The sequence below is a fragment of the Podarcis vaucheri genome (assembly GCF_965113315.1).
Source record: "Podarcis vaucheri genome assembly, chromosome: 3".
NCBI classification, from domain to species: Eukaryota; Metazoa; Chordata; class Lepidosauria; order Squamata; family Lacertidae; genus Podarcis; species Podarcis vaucheri.
In genome coordinates, this window is record NC_138761.1 from 17,124,182 (window position 1) to 17,142,234 (window position 18,053).

The 18,053-nt window shown below is 44.0% G+C and overlaps 1 protein-coding gene and 1 long non-coding RNA gene across 5 annotated transcripts in view; one reads left to right on the top strand and one right to left on the bottom strand.

Annotated features, from left to right (window-relative positions):
• The window catches only part of MSH2 (mutS homolog 2), a 53,180-nt gene extending 35,927 nt beyond the window's left edge, over positions 1-17,253 (bottom strand). The window contains exons 1-6 of the mRNA XM_082217422.1: positions 16,941-17,253; positions 13,110-13,264; positions 11,717-11,995; positions 9,715-9,861; positions 4,661-4,810; positions 2,560-2,693 (exon numbers count right to left, since the gene is read on the bottom strand). Of these exons, the coding sequence (XP_082073548.1) occupies positions 2,560-2,693; positions 4,661-4,810; positions 9,715-9,861; positions 11,717-11,995; positions 13,110-13,264; positions 16,941-17,211 (1,136 nt within the window). The 5' untranslated portion in view covers positions 17,212-17,253. The remainder of the gene's footprint in view (positions 1-2,559; positions 2,694-4,660; positions 4,811-9,714; positions 9,862-11,716; positions 11,996-13,109; positions 13,265-16,940) is intronic.
• A 1-nt stretch (position 17,254) lies between these two features.
• LOC309529677 overlaps positions 17,255-18,053 on the top strand; it is a 33,702-nt gene continuing 32,903 nt past the window's right edge. For 3 of the 4 annotated variants that reach the window (XR_014218292.1, XR_014218293.1, XR_014218294.1), the window contains exon 1: positions 17,369-17,485. This is a non-coding gene — a long non-coding RNA (uncharacterized lncRNA). Of the gene's footprint in view, positions 17,486-18,053 lie in introns of all 4 variants that reach the window. The other variant, XR_014218291.1, reaches the window with a different exon arrangement.

An 18,053-nucleotide genomic window follows, 5' to 3' on the forward strand; every position in this document is an offset into this window, starting at 1 on the left:
GAAACCACAGAATGGGAGGTTGCTCTTGTCCTCAGACCCTGCTTTGAGGAGTTTCCTGCAGGCATCTGGTTGGCGACTGAGAACAGGAGGCTGACCTGGATTGTCCAGCCAGCTCTTCTTATGTAGCAAACTTGAGATGGGTACAGAACAGAGACAGTGAATGCTGCCTGGTTAAGGCTGTGCTTGTTGGGATACTGTCGGGGAGACGGAGGCATCAGGCAGGCATCGGGCAGGCCCCCAGCTGGCTCCAGCCACCGGTCGGCAGCCGGTCTCCCTTGGAACAGCAGCAATCAGCGACACAAGCCTCAGATACATTTAGAGACCCGTGCACGCTCTGTCAGCAGAGTGTGTAAATCTTGTCACAGCAGAAGAGGCGGGCAGAGAAATGTGTAAGTATAGCATGCAGCATTTTATTCAGCATCGTTCAGGAACAGAGGAAAACATGTCTGCTTCCCTTCGTCTCCAGCAAAACAGCAGTAACACAAAAGCTATATACAAACGGAAGTTCCCAGCAAGTGCTGGAAGTAAACAGGCATGTGACACACAAGAGTCATACCTGTTCCCTTTTAAGGTGGAACGGAACTACAGTGGTGCCCCGTAAGACGAATGCCTCGCTAGACGAAATAGTTTTCCGTTTTGGAGGTGCTTCGCAAAACAAATCTCCTATGGGCTTGCTTCGCAAGACGAAAATGTCTTGCGAGTTCCTGCGGGGTTTTTTCCCTTCCCCCCTTTTTCTAAGCCGCTAAGCCGCTTATCAGCTGATCCGATAAGCTGATAAGCCGCTAAAAGCGCTAATCCGCTAATTCGTCAATGGGCTTGCTTCGCAAAACGAAAAAACCGCTAGACGAAGAGAATCACAGAACGGATTCTTTTCGTCTTGCGAGGCACCACTGTATATCCTAACAGTGCTGTCACCCACATGCACACAGTCTTTATGGAATTCTCTGCTGCAATCCTTTCCCACCTCCTAAAAGCTGCTCCTGAATGCTCGGCAACCTCCCTGGGGTTGCATGCAGCGCACTGAGGTGTGCGATCATTGTGAAAACTGGGTGACACCTAAACCCACCCCAGACAGGCACATACTTGGAAACACTTTCTAGTTTGGCCACACTGTATCCTGGTCCGGTATCGATGGAAGCAGTTCTATTAGCAGTGTCTCTCAACCTTGGGTCCCCGGTTGTTGATGGACTACAACTCCCATCATTCCAAGCTAGCAGGGCCAGTGGTCAGGGATGATGGGAGTCGTAGTCCAGCAGCAGCTGGGATCCCAAGATTGAGAAATACTGTGATAGCACAAGGATTTCTGGCTACGCAAGGGAACCCCTCCTTCCTCTCCTCAGGTGCCCACTAAATCTGTTCTGGGGGTTCCTCCAATCCTGCAGATCTGGGCAAGGTGCAGGGAAAGAAGAGGGAGGTTTAGTTCAGCTGCATAGCCAGAAGCCCTTGTGATGAAAAAAAACACTACTTTGTTGATGCTGCCCGGGCTATTCTTTCCATGTCTATTCATTATCCAGCTTCTTCCCTTTCAGAACTAAAGGACTAAAACTTAAAAATTGTACAGCACAGTATTAAAGCCAGAAGATACTGGTGTCAAACTATTCAATGTATTGGATTCATTAAGCCTGAGAGTCCACTTTAATCATACAAATCCATTAGCCTATCCTAGTTAAATTCAGATAGTCCACTAACATACACTATAAATCAGCCTTCCAGAGACGTTCACCAGACAAGCTGTGACAGGTATTTTTGGAGCTTTAAGACCAAACTGAAGCCCCTTTGCCATGCAAGCACAGCAGGGGCACCGACTGTCATTTGCAATCCTCTTTTCCCTCTCTGTTGACCCACAAGTGAATCACACAGCCCTGAGCTGAATTGGGAGCTTTTGTTGTTTGCAAGATCAAGGATGCAAATCAACATTACTTCTTTAAAAGGTCAGATGCTCAGCTTTAGCTGCACTCAGCTTCCCCAGATTTCATGACCAACGTAATACCAAGTCTGGTGCCATGAAGCAAATAATCATTTTAATGGCTTAAGACAAACAGAATCGGAAGTATGAGAGCAACAGCTAATACAAACGTTAAGATAAAACAAGGAAATGGCATGCCTAGTACAGTACTGAAGTTTCACCGTAACAGAAGCAACAGAAAACTCACGAGAGTTGGACTCAAGATTAAATTAGCTGCACTTGGTTCCCACTGATTTCAATGGCTCAGAAGTCCAACTAATTGAAGCCCAATTCCTCTTATCATAAACATACTCATGACTTGCAGCAGAGATAACCTATTAAGGGTGGTTCTAAACACTAGAACTACCACTGATTATGTACAGTCAGGAAGTTTTCCAGCCTCACCAGAACTCCCTGGACTAGTTTCCTTCCAGCTACTGAAAAGCAACCCTGCCTTTTTGGAGCAATCTAAACAACCATCCTCTGAAAAGCAAACAACTCAATATACTCGCTTAACACCAACAAAAATTGTGACCCAAACCTGTAGGAAAGTAGTGGTGCGTTTTCTAAGCTAGGCAGTTCCAAGCAACAGCCCTGAAAAAGAGAATATTTACCTTTCTTCTATTTTGTTCCTGTCCACTAGGGGCTGCTTGATCCACTGGTTCACCAACCTCTGTCCTTGGGCCGTTCTGCACTTATTTAACAAGCCCGCCAAACAGTGCGTACCTTGAGCATTTTCTGAAGAACGCTGAGGGGAAATAACACATTGTGGTAGAAGGTCAATTAAAAGAAAAACCAAAAAACCTTTGTGCAAAAGTGAGTGAAACCTCTCTAAAAGCAGAATAGTGGCAAGTGAGAACATGTATGTGTTTTGCATTTGAGTACTTTTCTTCTGAATCAAGAGGAGGTGCTCCATAGTGGTTGGAGGGTTGGACTATGACTTGGAATGCCAGAGTTCAAATCCCCACTCGTTCATGGAGCTCACTAGGTCACTTTAGGCCAATCACTGTCTCTCAACCTTGCAGGGTTATTTTGAGCATGGGATGCAGAGAGCCACGTATGAGTGTGTGAGCTCTTTGGAGGGCAGTGTTGGGAGAGCGCTCTGGGCTATCTGCAGCCCCCCTGGATTTCCAAGCATCCTCCGGGGAGCATAGCTCTGGAAAAGGCAACCCCTTCTTCTCCAGGGCACTCTAGAAACATAAACCAACTTGATTTATGTGGGGTGTAAATGTAATAATAGATAAAATTATTTCCTTTAAGCTTGAGTTAATTTGGCATTCTACAACAGAGTTCAAGCCCATCCTTCCAGTAACAAAGGAGGCGGCTCATAGGGAAGACAAGCTAGCTGAATTGAGAGATGAGGGGAGAGAAAAATGGGGGAGAGGGTCTTTCCCTTCTATGTGGATGTACACAAATGTACCAGATCTGTGAAGATGAGGAACCAGGAACTTAGCTGTGGAGCGGTATCAGAGCGTAGCCCGATTTTAAAAACAATCAAGCCATGTAGAGCTCTGAAATAAAATAACGGGCTTTACAGGGCTATATACCAAGATCAATATAACTTTAAAGCGTCCCTGGCTAGCTTCACAACGTGGCTTATGTCTTTCCTTATGTCAAGGCAGATTCTGCCACATTGCGTGGATTAAAGGTTTATTTCTCCAACATTTTCCTTCCCAAATGCTGTCTGATCCATCGATGCAACACAAAATACATTCTCTTAAAGCTTTCAGCACATATTTTATTTATCTAAGCTTTGCCAGCCTAATATGCTATGCAGGAGTGGGGAATACTAGCTGCAGGGCATCTGCATATATTTGCATGTGCACACCTGTCAAAACAAGGGCTGCAACATGTAGTCTATCTAATCTATTAGATCTAGGATGAGGAAGTAGTAGCCCTCCAGGACTTACCAGACTATAACTCCTATTGTCCCTGAGCCTTGACCCTGAGCCTCCTTTGAGATGTACGTGCACCTTCTCTCTTCCAATTTATTGTTTTATTTGTATGCCAATTTTAATCAATTAACAGGCATAGTTTATTATGATTTATTTAATAAGTGGATTATATCCACTTAAGTCATGCTCAGAACAGACCAACTGGAATTGATGGACATGACTAATGCAGGCAATTTGATTTGGGGGGGGGCAATTCAAGAATAAGTTAGACCAAATTAATGGCCGTTTAGGCTTCTTTCACGTGAATAGTTCACTTTTTGAATAATAAGAGTTATAAAGATGCTTAGGTTGGATATGGCCAAAAAAAAGGTTGGGAACCACTGCGTTAGGCCATCAAAATCTGCTCCAGAGGTTTGGGGGACCCTCTGGAGCAGATCTGAGGAGTGCGCAGGGAGCTGGAGGGAGGAGAGGAATTATTTGTGCAAGCAGAAGTCCTCTCACACAGCGTTGGATGCAACCTACTGGTGTCAGTGGGTCTACTTTGAGTATGCCTTGATCAAAATAAGTTCAGATTTGAAAATCCTTAACCTGGGGCTAACTCCTGAGAATACTGTTCTCTTAATTCAACTAAGATTTGTTTCTGGCATGAGCTTGTGTTCACATTTCATTTACATGCTTATCTGGATGCCACTTTCCCACCCAAAAAATGTATCCAACTTAAAACAGATGTGCAAAAAAGGGCATGTGTCCCTATTTTAGGCAAGTTTGTGTTGCAGGTCTGTGCCCAGAGTCTTACGTACATAGCAATGCCCCGGCTTACCTGGAAAAGGTTAAGTGCCCTGACAGCGGAATGATCCAGTGTGACATATTGATGAAGGTTCATGGTGGAGAGTTCAAATTGTCCAAAATTAGACTCGTCTGTTAAGAGTTCTAAATACTTAATCACTGCAGCCAAGGAAGTGATGGCGACCTGGGGGGGGGGTATGGGAAAAAGGGGGGGATTACTCCACATGCAGGAAGACAGGGCAGCTTGTCACTGGCGTACTTTTAGGTACAGAGCTGGATGCCGTCCAACTAAGGAAGAGTTCCCAAATGAACAGCAGAATCGGCAGTTAAATAATTCCAAGTGAAATTATTGCTAGAATTTTTACGGCAATCTACTTCCGAAGAGACAAGCGAAAATGAGTTAGCACCTGGGTTCTGGGAGCAAAGACTGCAAAGCCACTGTATCTCCCCCTGCCCCCCGATCCTACTGCTGCCATGCTACCCAGACTTAAGCAATGGTTTGGTATAGCATTATATCCAAAGCTGGGATAATGACTTGTCTGGCTCCAAACAAACCACGGTAAGCCACAGAACAAACCATGGTTATAGGAAAACTATGAGCCCAGGTTAGATGCAACACTTAGCCAAACCATGGTTTAGCCCCCCAGGCAGCAAAGCAGCAAGAGGAGTTGCAATATTCACTCAATGAACGCATGTGTTTGTACAAAGCCATGGCTGACTCTAAGTTATATGTGAACTAGGGTCTGTATCTCTGTGCTAGAAAGAGACACGGTGAACAGCCAAAGTAGGGCAGAAAGGATTAAGAGCCCTAACCTGGACTGTCCTGGTCAAAGACTTTATCCTTCACACACCTTTAAATTAGTGTTCTGAGAACTGCTACAGCCACTATCTTCAGCAGGAGAGTAAAGAAAGAACGGAAACAGCCATTTATTCCACACTGAAAGGACTATGCAAATATAACAAAAGCACTTTAGTGCTGAAATGCAAACGTAAACTGCAGTTGTTTGAAAAGCTAGCTACAAACAGATCTTCTGTTTAAAAGTGACAGTGATGCCCATTTTCTTCTGCGAAACTCCTCCTTTTTCTTTTTAGCAGGTCATAGTGCTACTTCTCTCACTTGAAACTGCATGTTAAACATCACCAATAAACATTAGCAAAGTGTAGTTCAAGTGCAGAGAGAGAATAAGGGAGACTAAGGCTACATTCAAGTTTGCGGCAGAGATGAGAATTGAACCAAGGACTTTTAACTCACACTTAGCAACTGCACAAGCCTTCCACCATTCAAATAAAGGTTGTCATAAAGAACAAAACCACAAGTATGGTTCAAAGAAAACCTTTGGGAGAGCATTAGATTAAAAGCAAGCCTCATACATGTTTTCAGGCAGTCTCCCCAGCAGGAGGAGGAAGTGCCAGCCATAGCTTATGTGTGTTAATTTAAAATTGCCCACGCACTGAGTTGGCTGTGTGTAATTTTAAGTGGGTGAGAGCGTTTAAAAAAATGGTAATTTTTAAAGATGCCAGTCACTTATCTTGTGTAGAATGGATGCAAGAGGTCTAACCTATCTCTCACAGATTTTTTGCTACAGTTATTATTATTATTCCACAAAATGTATACACCGCTTAATTGTAAAAAAACACCTCAAAGTGGTTTACAGAAGGTAAAACAGTAAAATCAAGAATTATTTACAGCCCTACTTAAAAAACATACAAAAGTTAAAATACTAAAACGGATTAACAACTCCTCAACTTTCTAAGCATCCATCCTAAAGATTCCAGGAGAGCTTCCCTGAAAAATAGTAATTACTGATGGGCTTTCCCTCTCCCTGTCACCTGTTTACAGTGCTTTAAGAATGTCAGCATTCTTTAATTTAGGGTGAAATTCTAACCCCTAGACAGCAGCTTCAGGGCTTGCTGGAGCAATGCAGTCAAAGCACAGCATCCACAAATCATCTCTTGCTGCACCAGCTCACAGCTCATTCTGGAGAAGAAGCCCAGATTGGGCCTGTCTTCACGATGGCAGCAGGAGGTGCCCAGAATCAAGTGAAGCCTGTGCCAGTCCAGCCCTCCCCACAAAAGCCCTGCTCTGGGATTTTCTGATGGCTACCACTGGTATGAATACCAGCAGCAGTGGCTTCTGCCCATTCGCCATTTGAGCAATTGTATGGGGATGATCTTTGCCAGTGTAGTTCCCCAGCTGGCAGAGACTGGCAGAGTTGAATGGAAAAGTGGCTCCAGTCTCCACAAACGCTTTCTACCATAGCAGTTTGGATTGCTCTGATGTAACAGCTTGATTTTACCATACCGTCATACCTCGGTCTAAGAACAGTCCTGTTAACGAACGATTCGGCCAACGCACTCCGCAAAACCAGAAGTAGGTGTTCCAGCTAGCAAACTTTGCCCCAGAAAACAAACGGAAGCCAACTAGTGGAAGGCCACCGGCGGCAGGAAGCCTCATTGGGGAAGGCACGCCTCGGTTTAAGAACATTTTTGGTGTAAGAATGGACTTCCAGAATGAATTAAGTTCATAAATGGAAGTACCACTGTATATTTAAATTGGCTGTTGCTGCATGAGTTTTCATTCCTTGTATTATTATTATTATTATTATTATTATTATTATTATTATTAATTATACCACCATCTTAAATCATCTTTTCTTACTACGTTAGTTACCCTGGGAACACACGTATATATTGAGAATACAGAATATGAATTACGTACATACGTACGTAAATAAATAAATAAAGGTTACAACAACTTTCTTGAAAATATGGATTAAGATGGGGTGGGTACAGTAGCTTTATACATTAACTAGACAAGGCAGCAATGCTAAATATCACTTTTAAAATATTCTTCACATCCATGCTGTAACGGTTGCATTGCTTTCTGTAGCAACGTAAATGTTTAAAGAGGGCTTTATCTTGTCTATCTGCAAAAAAAACCTGTGAGTTACATCATTCTAATTTTACAGATGATGCAAAATAACAAACAAAAAATAGCAGCCAAAGGCTAGTTTACATGTGCCATTTTGTCTAAACAGAGGTAGGACCCATGTAGAAAAATGTATATACCACTATGTGTGAGACAGCAACATGTATTTGGAAGTCTCTCCAGCAAATAATAATAAAATAATACTTCAAAAGCATTTGTGTAACTTACTTGATATTTAACTTCAATGAGAAGTTGCAAGAAAGTATTTGTTTTGACCATGTCCATTTTTACCGTGCATCCCATTCCACGGTGCAGCTTAGGACTAGACCTCAGGACTGAAGTCTAGAGCCACCAAATGACCACTCAGGGAGCAGTAGATGTCAGTGAAGTGGCAAACAGGCCCAGTATCAGCATCTGAACTGGTATGAGAATGCCTGAGTCACTGCAGCATCCTTTCTTTCTTCTCCTAAAACATATTTTTGGAACATAGGAACAGCCCTGCCTGTAACTGCCAGGTATTGAACCTGGGATCTCCTGTATGCAAGCCAGATGCTCTACCACTGAGCTAAGGCTCTTCCCCTTAATATTATAGTCCAGGAGCAGACAGCCAGGCAGGTACATTGTTACAGGTGCTCATTTTATGTATTATTGTTTTCTGCAACAAAATGGTACTTATTCCCAGGTAAAGGTGTTCAACAGCAGGACAGCAGTAGCAAACACCCATTTTATTTCTGTGGCATTGGCAGTGCTACAATTTGAGTTTAAAATGCAAAACCTAACATGCTCAGGAAACTTAAAAAAAAAAGAATGCTCAAGATTGGTTTAAGTTTTTTGCTCTAACAGAATCAGCATTGTAGAAGCTGCTGTAAGCATGGAATGGCATTTGTGGCGGGGGCGTGACAGTCTAGCACAAGGGCCTGCAAATAAAATGGCTAATCTGGATGATACCGATTCCTCCAGTATCATCCAGATTAGCTATTTTGTTTGCAGGCCCTTATGCTAGGCTGACCCCTGGCGGCAATCATACATCATAGCAGCCAGCAAAAGACAACTGTCCAATCTAGGCTGCCAGCAAATGAGCTGCAGTGAGATCAATGAAAAACTTTTAGTTGACTAAAAATGGGCTCCCAACTAATCAGGTAGCAATTTATTTACACATGTTATAGATATATTTAAGAGCTCCTTGTTTTATTATTAAAAAAATGGAATCTGCAAGCATCATAAAGGGCATTTCTCTCCTCTCCTTCACACAACAGGGAACGCCTCTTCTAAAATGATACCCATCATGACACGCTTGCATCAGAGAATTGTACAGTTGCAATGCAGAAATATGCAGCTGTCCCATACATGAATCGAATCTGCAACCTTGGCATTATCAGCACCACACTTTAACCAACTGAGAAAACAAAATATGCTTCTTGTTTCAGAACTACTGTTTTACCCACATGCACATTTAATTGACATTCTAAGCCAACTGGCATTCCTTTAGTCAAGGAATAGATAGATAGATAGATAGATAGATAGATAGATAGATAGATAGATAGATATCTGCATCAACCACTGGCCTTTGCAATTTGAGTATAAAATACAAGCACGTATAAACAAAATTACCAAACTAAATCAAAATAACAGCCATTGCAATTTGGCCTGGTTCAGACCCTCACTGAGACACTACTCCAATTTATCAGGAAGAATAGCACAAGTCAGTTTGGATGGGCATAAACCCCCCTGGAATGCCTCTTTTTAGGGACTCAGATCAGCCAGCTAAGCCCTGGCCTAGCCACGATGGATGACTTCTGCCAGTATATCATTGGCTGTGCTGGGATGAGGGACTTCAGCCGGCAGACTTCTGACATAGCCCAGGCTCAGCTGGAGATCAGTCTATTCCAAATTCCACCCATACCAGTGGATTGCTCTATAGGGCACAAAGCACTGGGAAGCACTGAATTCTGGTATACAGGTTCAAAACACCACTCCGAACCCATACAAAGAAGAAAGCTGTCAAACAGGTTCGGCCATTTCCTCTCCCTTTCAAAAAGAATTTACATGCAAGTGGCCAAAGAGGAGGCGCAGGTGCAAAATGCCACTGAAGCCACAGGTTACCAGGCTGCGACACTTTTATGATATATATCCCCCCACCCTCAAGCCTGCTTACCCACCTTTTGGTCCATTTCGGGTAATGTTGCACTAGACATCTTCTCCTTCCCTTTCGATCTCAGCAAGCGGTTGAGATCTTGAACAATGTCCTTTGTTACAAACTCGGTCTTTTTCCTCTCTGTAATCAGAATCCCTCCTCTCTGAACAACCTGCAAATATATATACATATATATATTTAGATATAAAAATTGAGAATGTTCCCTTCCGTTAGAGGAGGGATGGGGAACCTGTGGCGCTCTAGATATTATGGGATATCAACTCCTCTTGTACACTGGCCACTGGCCAAGCGGGCAAGGCTAATGGGGAGTCCAACAACATCTATAGAGCTGCAGGTTCTCCATGGTTGGAATATGCTTCAGAATACCAGCTGCTGGAAACCACAGGAGGGGAGAGGGCTCTTGTTCTCAGGGCCTGCTTGCAGGTTTCCCACAAGCATCTGGTTGGCCAGTGTGAGAACAGGAAGCTGGACCGGGGGGGGGGCACTGACTTGAGCCATCAGGCTCTTCCTTTGTTATCAAGTGCACCCGTATCAGCCTAAACTTATGCACGTCTGCTCAGAAATTGACTGAACTCAATGGCTGCTCACTCCCAGATAAATGTGCACAGAACTGCAATTTGACCACAAAGTTACTAACTTCCATGTAAACATGCATGCAAATCTCTCAATGAATTCATTCAAAATGGATCGTACCATAACGTTTTAACCAAAATGTTTGAATCAATGTAACTACTGATAAACTAATAATCAAAATGAATTATTTAATAACAAACACAATAATGTATTCTCTTTAATCGTTTGTAGTATTAGCAATTAATGTAGGGTGAGATTCTGGCAAAATATAAGCATTCCTATAGAGTCCAGGGGTGAAGGTACTTTACATACATTAAATCTTTCCCATTAAAATCTATAGGATATGGAACCACTTTAATTCAGAAATAGAAGATCCCATAGTGTTCCATTGGACTCCCAGGTGAGCCTGGGATTGCAGCTGTAACATGTTTCACTTTGGATGGATTGTGTCCATTTTAGAACATGAACTACTCATTATTAACAAAAGATAAGCACTAGGAAAGATGAACATGCTTATTAGACATATATCCCACTACCGTCTAGAAACTATGAAAAAAGCACTGGTTTCTCCATAAAAGCTCATTATTTTCCCCTCTGGGTGAGAAATATACACTCCCTGCTCCTTACAATTCCCCTTATATGGTGGAAAAGATGGTTGATGCTTTTACATTCCTATAAACTAAGCTGTGAACTTTGTACATACTATAAATATTTCATGAAACTGATGAAAGCCAAATACCTATGCTCCAAAAATACATGACAATAAATTGATGTGTCACCATCCCAAGTAAGTTTGGACTTGTGAGTTGCCATACCAAAAAGGTCGGGAACCACTGAATAATGTTAAAAGAAAAGGGAAAAGAGAACCCTACTTTCTCTTAGCTTTTCTATTCCTGCAGCACAAATTAACTTGAAGGCCCTGTCCACTTCTGTAAGTCTTCTACCAAATTTAAGGGGGGGGGGTAGAACTGGCAGAAGGACAGAGGCTTGGCTAGTAATCATGGCTCATGTTTGTAGGCACCGGGCAGTAACCACAGGAGCCTAATTCAAACATAATGCAAACCAGGGAGTGAGCGAGGGAATCTGAGAGTGTGAAGGGAGGAGCACATGACCCTGAGAATCAAGCCATGGTTTGGCCATGACATTTGAGCCAGGTCCTTGAAAAGCAGCCATAACAAAAGTATCACCATCTCAGCGAACTTAATCAGCCTGGTATAGAAGGCAGAAACTGGAATCAGAATAATAATAATAATTATTATTATTATTATTTATAGAAACATTGACCCCCACCCAAAACTCAACATAAACTTAACTGCTAAAGCGAATTAAGGCTTGAAGACCTGTTTCAAATGTAATCTTCAATGAGCTGCTCCCGCCTCTGCTCCAAATTTTTGTAAACAAAGCCTGCAGCCCATAACATTTCCATGGCTTACCTCTTTCAGCTTTTCCATCTCTCCAGCAGCCTCTCCAACAGGTAGAATACATTCCTTGGGGCCCATCTGAACTAGCAGAGCTTCAAGGTTTGAAAACTGGTCATTATCTGGAAACTCACATACTTCCAGCTTCCTCACTAACGTATCCACAAACCCAACTCCAACAAGTTTTTGTCCATCAGCGGAGGATACCCGAATGCCCACAACACCAACAGAAGATGACATATTGTGGTTAGAAAACAGAACGTCTTCAAAATGGGCAAGGTTCCCCGGAGAGCCCTATTTAAGAAAGAAAAATCACAGTTTGAGAGTTTCTTCACCTATGTATCTGGTCCACCTGCCTCCCTCTCCCTGAATTAGACAGACCTTTTGAAACACCTATTTGGGTAGTCTTAGCCTGAATAGTTTCTTCATCTTGCCTGAGGCCTCTTGCTGACAGATCCAATGCAAACTCTAAAGTTTCGACTGCAGATTCACAAGGTTTAACATGGATCAGCTTCCTCATCATTGGCTGTGGGTCTAGGATTCTTAATGCAATTTAATGTCCCTTATGCCCTTAAAAGAATCTCCAATCTCATTTTCCACTGGACAAATGTGGAGTCAGTAAGCTTTGCAAGGGTAAAGCTATGGCCACTCATTGGATCCTGGGCTGCCATGGTTAAAAAGTAAGTTTCCCCAAAATGCACAAAAGCAAAACCACCAAAATTGCAACAACAAAATCACTCAAAAAGTGATTAGATTAGCCAAGACTAGATTAGCCTAAGCACAGAAACAAAACTGGTGGATGGGGGAAAGAAAAGAGAACATTGGCAGGGGCTTTGCTATCCCCATTAGCAAAAACAAGAGAACAAAAAAAACGAAAGGCTCAAAATTCAAAAAGCAAAAACTTTTCTCAACAATCTAGGTGCTGTCTGGGCCCATAAACCAATGTTGGAGAGAGGTTTGGAAGAGATTCGTACTCAAGGAGAGAAAGAGGGGGAGCAAAGGTTGCTGCAAGCCTGCTAGGCAACACCCATTCTGGCAACTTGAGCTCTGGGCTCAGATTAACCCTTTTGTGCATGCAAGTGTGAATCAGTAACTGTATGTAACAATAATGACAATTTAAACATGTGAGGCACAGAATTGCAGGCACAGATTTATTATCTCAGGATCTAGGCACTGGTCTCTTATTCACCCTAATAATTATTCAGCTCTCAACACAACTGGTGCTTTGTGATGCTTTTTGAGTGATGTGAGGTGACTCCAACTGCTAAAGAATAGAACCCAAAATCTTAATGGATAGCAGAAAGGCAGTAGGAAATACATCTTACTAGATATCAGATGAAAAGCACACACAGATTTGCAAAGCAGTAAGTATTTTATTTACTGCAACTGTTTGTGATGAAGACTTTACCTTATATGCCAAATACCACTCTCCCTCCTTGGTGGATTTATTTCCTGCCTTATTCTTATACACCTCAGCCCTGTAGCGACGAATCAAAAGCAGACTCCTCAAAAAAGATTCAAAGTTCATCTTGCTAAGCGCAACACTTTCAAGTTTCCGGTTTCCTAAGAGATGAGAAAGCAGCGTAAGGAAAGTGGCTGACATACCACACAGAGAAAATTTGATCCACTGAAGTAAAACACATTTGATTTTTATGGGAAAGTTAATTTGCTCTTGTTGAAATCAAACATGCTCAAATTGATGTAGATTACGTTCATGGTAGCTCCCACACTTACTGTGAAAAGATTTTTTTAAAAAAAGATTAAACAGCTTAGAAAGTAAGCGTGACAAAGCAAAAGGCAAACAAGAAATCACATGAAGTATACCTTTCCTGTTGCATATAGACAAAAGGCTTACATACTGAATCAAGACAGTAAAATGAGAGCTCTAAAATAAATCTCCAAACCACAGGTGTTAACTTGAAGGGGGACTTGATTCCCCCAGGGGGTCACCTCCCCAAGAACTTAATCCGTTCCAAAAGTCCGTTCTTAAACTGAAACCATTCTTAAACTGAGGCGCACTTTCCTAATGAGGCCTCCCGCCGCCAGTGCCCTTCCACCATTCGGATTCCATTCTTAGTCTGAGGTAAAGTTCTCAAACCGAGACACTATTTCCACTTTTGCGAAGTTTGTAAACCGAATCATTCTTAAACCAGGCTGTTCTTAAACCGAGGTACCACTGTATACATTCAAGGCAACATAATTAACAGGAAACGAAAATATTATCTTAAAGATTTCAAAATAAAACATTGCAAAGGAAGTCAACTACAGAATGCACATTTAGAACAGCAGAGTTTAACACACAAAAAAGAAAACATTAGTAAAGGAAGTAAAGTATAAAATGCACATTTAAAACAGCATGGTTAGCAAGAGAATAAAATACTATCATAAACATAGAACATATCTACTGGGTAGTGGCCCAAGCTCAATACCTGGATCTGCACTCAGAGACAGCCAAGATACAGTGGTGCCCCGCAAAACGAATGCCTCGCAAGACGAAAAACTCGCTAGATGAGAGAGTTTTCCGTTTTTTGAGTCGTTCCACAAGACGAAACGTCTTGCGAGTTCTTGCGAGTTTGTTTCCTTTTTCTTAAAGCCGCTAAGCTGCTAAGCCATTAATAGCCGTGCTTTGCAAGACGAAAAAACCACAAGACAAAGAGACTCGCGGAACAGATTAATTTCGTCTTGCGAGGCACCACTGTACCATCAAAATCATTGCAAATCATGCTCAGTCTCACATATTGAGTCTCACATGACAGACTCATTTACAACAGCAGCTGCACCACAGGTGTGGGTGGGTGTATATACAGTGGTACCTCGGGTTAAGTACTTAATTCGTTCTGGAGATCCATACTTAACCTGAAACTGTTCTTAACCTGAAGCACCACTTTAGCTACAGTGGTGCCCCGCAAGACGAATGCCTCGCAAGACGAAAAACCCGCTAGACGAAAGGGTTTTCCGTTTTTGAGCTGCTTCGCAAGACGATTTTCCCTATGGGCTTTCTTTGCAAGACGAAAACGTCTTGTGAGTGTTCCGATTTTTTTTCGCTTTCCTCTTTTTCTAAGCCGCTAATCTGCTAATAGCCTTTTAGCCGCTAATCCGCTAAGCCTTTAATAGCCGCTAAACCGCTAATAGCGCTAATCCGCTAATAGGGTTGCTTCGCAAGACAAAAAAACGCTAGACGAAGAGACTCGCGGAACGGATTAATTTCGTCTTGTGAGGCACCACTGTAATGGGGCCTCCTGCTGCTGCCGTGCCGCCGGAGCACAATTTCTGTTCTCATCCTGAAGCAAAGTTCTTAACCTGAAGCACTATTTCTGGGTTAGCGGAGTCTGTAACCTGAAGCGTATGTTACCTGAAGCATATGTAACCTGAGGTACCACTGTGTGTGTGTGTGTGTGTGTGTGTGTGTGTATACACACCAGAGAGCCACTGGTGATCAAGACTTTTGAAGCAAAAGTCCATTTTAATGGAACTGGGTTTTTTTGTTTTTTGCTTTTGTGTATATATTTATTGCAATGTGATGGTTAGCGTGTCAGACTAGGACACTGGAGAACAGGGTTCAAATCCCAACTTTGCCACAAGCTCACTGCCGGCATAACTACTTCACAGGGTTGTTGTGAGGATTAAACAAGGGAGAGGGAGGACCATATATGCCACCTTGAGCTCCTTGGAGAAAAAGCTGAGATATAAATGCAGAAAATAAATAAAAGATACACACATAACATTTTTTTTTTAATGCTTTAAGCTCAGAAGTTAACATAATCTCCTGCCTTTACTTCTGTGTTCTAATTAAAGGCTCTGCTTGCTTTTTATAACTTAATTAGCTGTTTATCTGGCAGAACTGTTTGAATAGCATTAGTTGTATAAAAGTAAATGTAAAGGGACCCCTGACCGTTAGGTCCAGTTCCGGACGACTCTGGGGTTGCAGCGCTCATCTCGCTTTATTGGCCGCGGCGTACAGCTTCCAGGTCATGTGGCCAGCATGACTAAGCCACTTCTGGCGAACCAGAGCAGCGCACGGAAACGCCATTTACCTTCCTGCCAGAGCGGTACCTATTTATCTACTTGCACTTTGACATGCTTTCAAACTGCTAGGTGGGCAGGAGCAGGGACCGAGCAACGGGAGCTCACCTGATCTTCTGATCGGCAAACCCTAGGCTCTGTGGTTTAGACCACAGCGCCAGCCGCATCCCTATTAGTTGTACGCTGGTACCTCGGGTTACACACGCTTCAGGTTACAGACTCCGCTAACCCAGAAATAGTACCTCAGGTTAAGAACTTTGCTTCAGGATGAGAACAGAAATCGTGCTCCGGCGGCGCAGCAGCAGCGGGAGGCCTCATTAGCTAAAGTGGTGCTTCAGGTTAAAAACAGTTTCAGGTTAAGAATGGACCACTGTATAGGTGAGTGTTATTTTTCGGAATCTCAACTAAAGCAAACCCTGACTCTTGCTGATTCTGAAACCCACAAGTGCACAATCAAAACTTGATACAGTGGTACCTCGGGTTAAGTACTTAATTCGTTCTAGAGGTCCGTTCTTAACCTGAAACTGTTCTTAACCTGAAGCACCACTTTAGCTAATGGGGCCTCCCGCTGCTGCCACGCCGCCAGAGAACGATTTCTGTTCTCATCCTGCAGCAAAGTTCTTAACCCGAGGTACTATTTCTGGGTTAGCGGAGTCTGTAACCTGAAGCGTATGTAACCTGAAGCGTATGTAACCCGAGGTACAACTGTACTGTATTTAACTTGACCACAAGCAGACTCCACCCCCCCCACCTCGGCTGCAGGTGGCTGCCTCCCACTTCTCCCCCGCCCTTCCCCCACCCAATTCATTTCAGCTCCTGTTGTTCAAGACTTGCTGCAACTTTGCGTTATTTTCCTGCTTCCAAACGAAAAAAACAAAAGGCGCGTGTTGGAGAAGGGGTTACTGTTTGTTCCCATTTTATATTGTAAAGCTAAATCAAGCAAGCAAGCTTCCTAGAGGAGCTGTTGTTATGAATGCATGTTATGAACTGTCCTGCGTCCTTCGGCTGGAGGGCGGCGTGTAAATTTACTTAATGATGATGATGATTGGAAGAACGGCAACAAAGCAGGTGACGAACGGAGAGGCAGCTTCGGCGAGCCCCGTCGTGTTAACGGAGCCGGCGTCCGACGGAAACCTGCGGGGGGGGGGGAACCGACCCCCTGTCCCTCCCGAGAGCCGGCAGCCTCCGGACTCAGCCCTCCCCCCGGCGCCCTTACCTTGCGCCAGCATCCGAATGACCGTCCGCGTCTTGAAGACGTCGGCGGCGGCCAGCAGCGCGTCCCTTCCGTGCACCGTATAGTAGTCGCCGCGCTCGAAGAAGCGCACGGTGGTGTCCGGCTTCTCCGGCAGCGCCAGGATGGCGCGCACGAAGCCGCTCTCGGCGTTCGCCCCGTCGGGCCAGCACGCCTCGCGCACCGAAGTCGAGGGGGAGCCGCCGACGGCGATGTCCACCGAGACCGCCAAGGCCGCGTTGAAGTCGGACGCCATGCTGCCGGAATCTCCCGCCAACCGAAAAAAAAACTGCCGCGCCTCCTCAGGCGCCGACTGCCACGCCGCCCTCTCGGCCGCCGTAGCGAGTCACGTGCTCCTCGGAGCCCGCACGAGCCCTTGCCGGATGTCATGGCAACGGATGCGCGCGCCGCGACGGCGGTTGAGATTTTCAGGGCCCGTTTTGCGCATGCTCTGGAAATGGTGGGCGGGCTTTTGGGCTCGCCTGTCTGTCCTTCTCTCGCTATTGAATGAATGAGGATCTTAGCCAGGGGTCAGCAACCTTTTTCAGCCGTGGCCCGGTCCACCCACCCTCCCTCCGACCATGTGGGGGGCTGGACTATATTTTTTTTGGGGGGGTGAACGAATTTCTGTGCCCCACAAATAACCCAGAGATGCATTTTAAATAAAAGCATACAATCTACTCATGTAAAAAGCTATGGTTTTCCCAGTACAGTGGCACCTCGGGTTACATACGCTTCAGGTTACACACTCCGCTAACCCAGAAATAGTGCTTCAGGTTAAGAACTTTGCTACAGGATAAGAACAGAAATCGTGCTCCAGTGGTGCGGCAGCAGCAGGAGGCCCCATTAGATAAATTGGTACTTCAGGTTAAGAACAGTTTCAGGTTAAGTACGGACCTCCAGAACGAATTAAGTACTTAACCCGAGGTACCACTGTAGTGATGTATAGAAGTGAGAGCTGGACCATAAAGAAGGCGGATCACCGAAGAATTGATGCTTTTGAATTAAGGTGCTGGAGGAGACTCTTGAGAGTCCCGTGGACTACAAGAAGATCAAACCTATCCATTCTGAAGGAAATCAGCCCTGAGTGCTCACTGG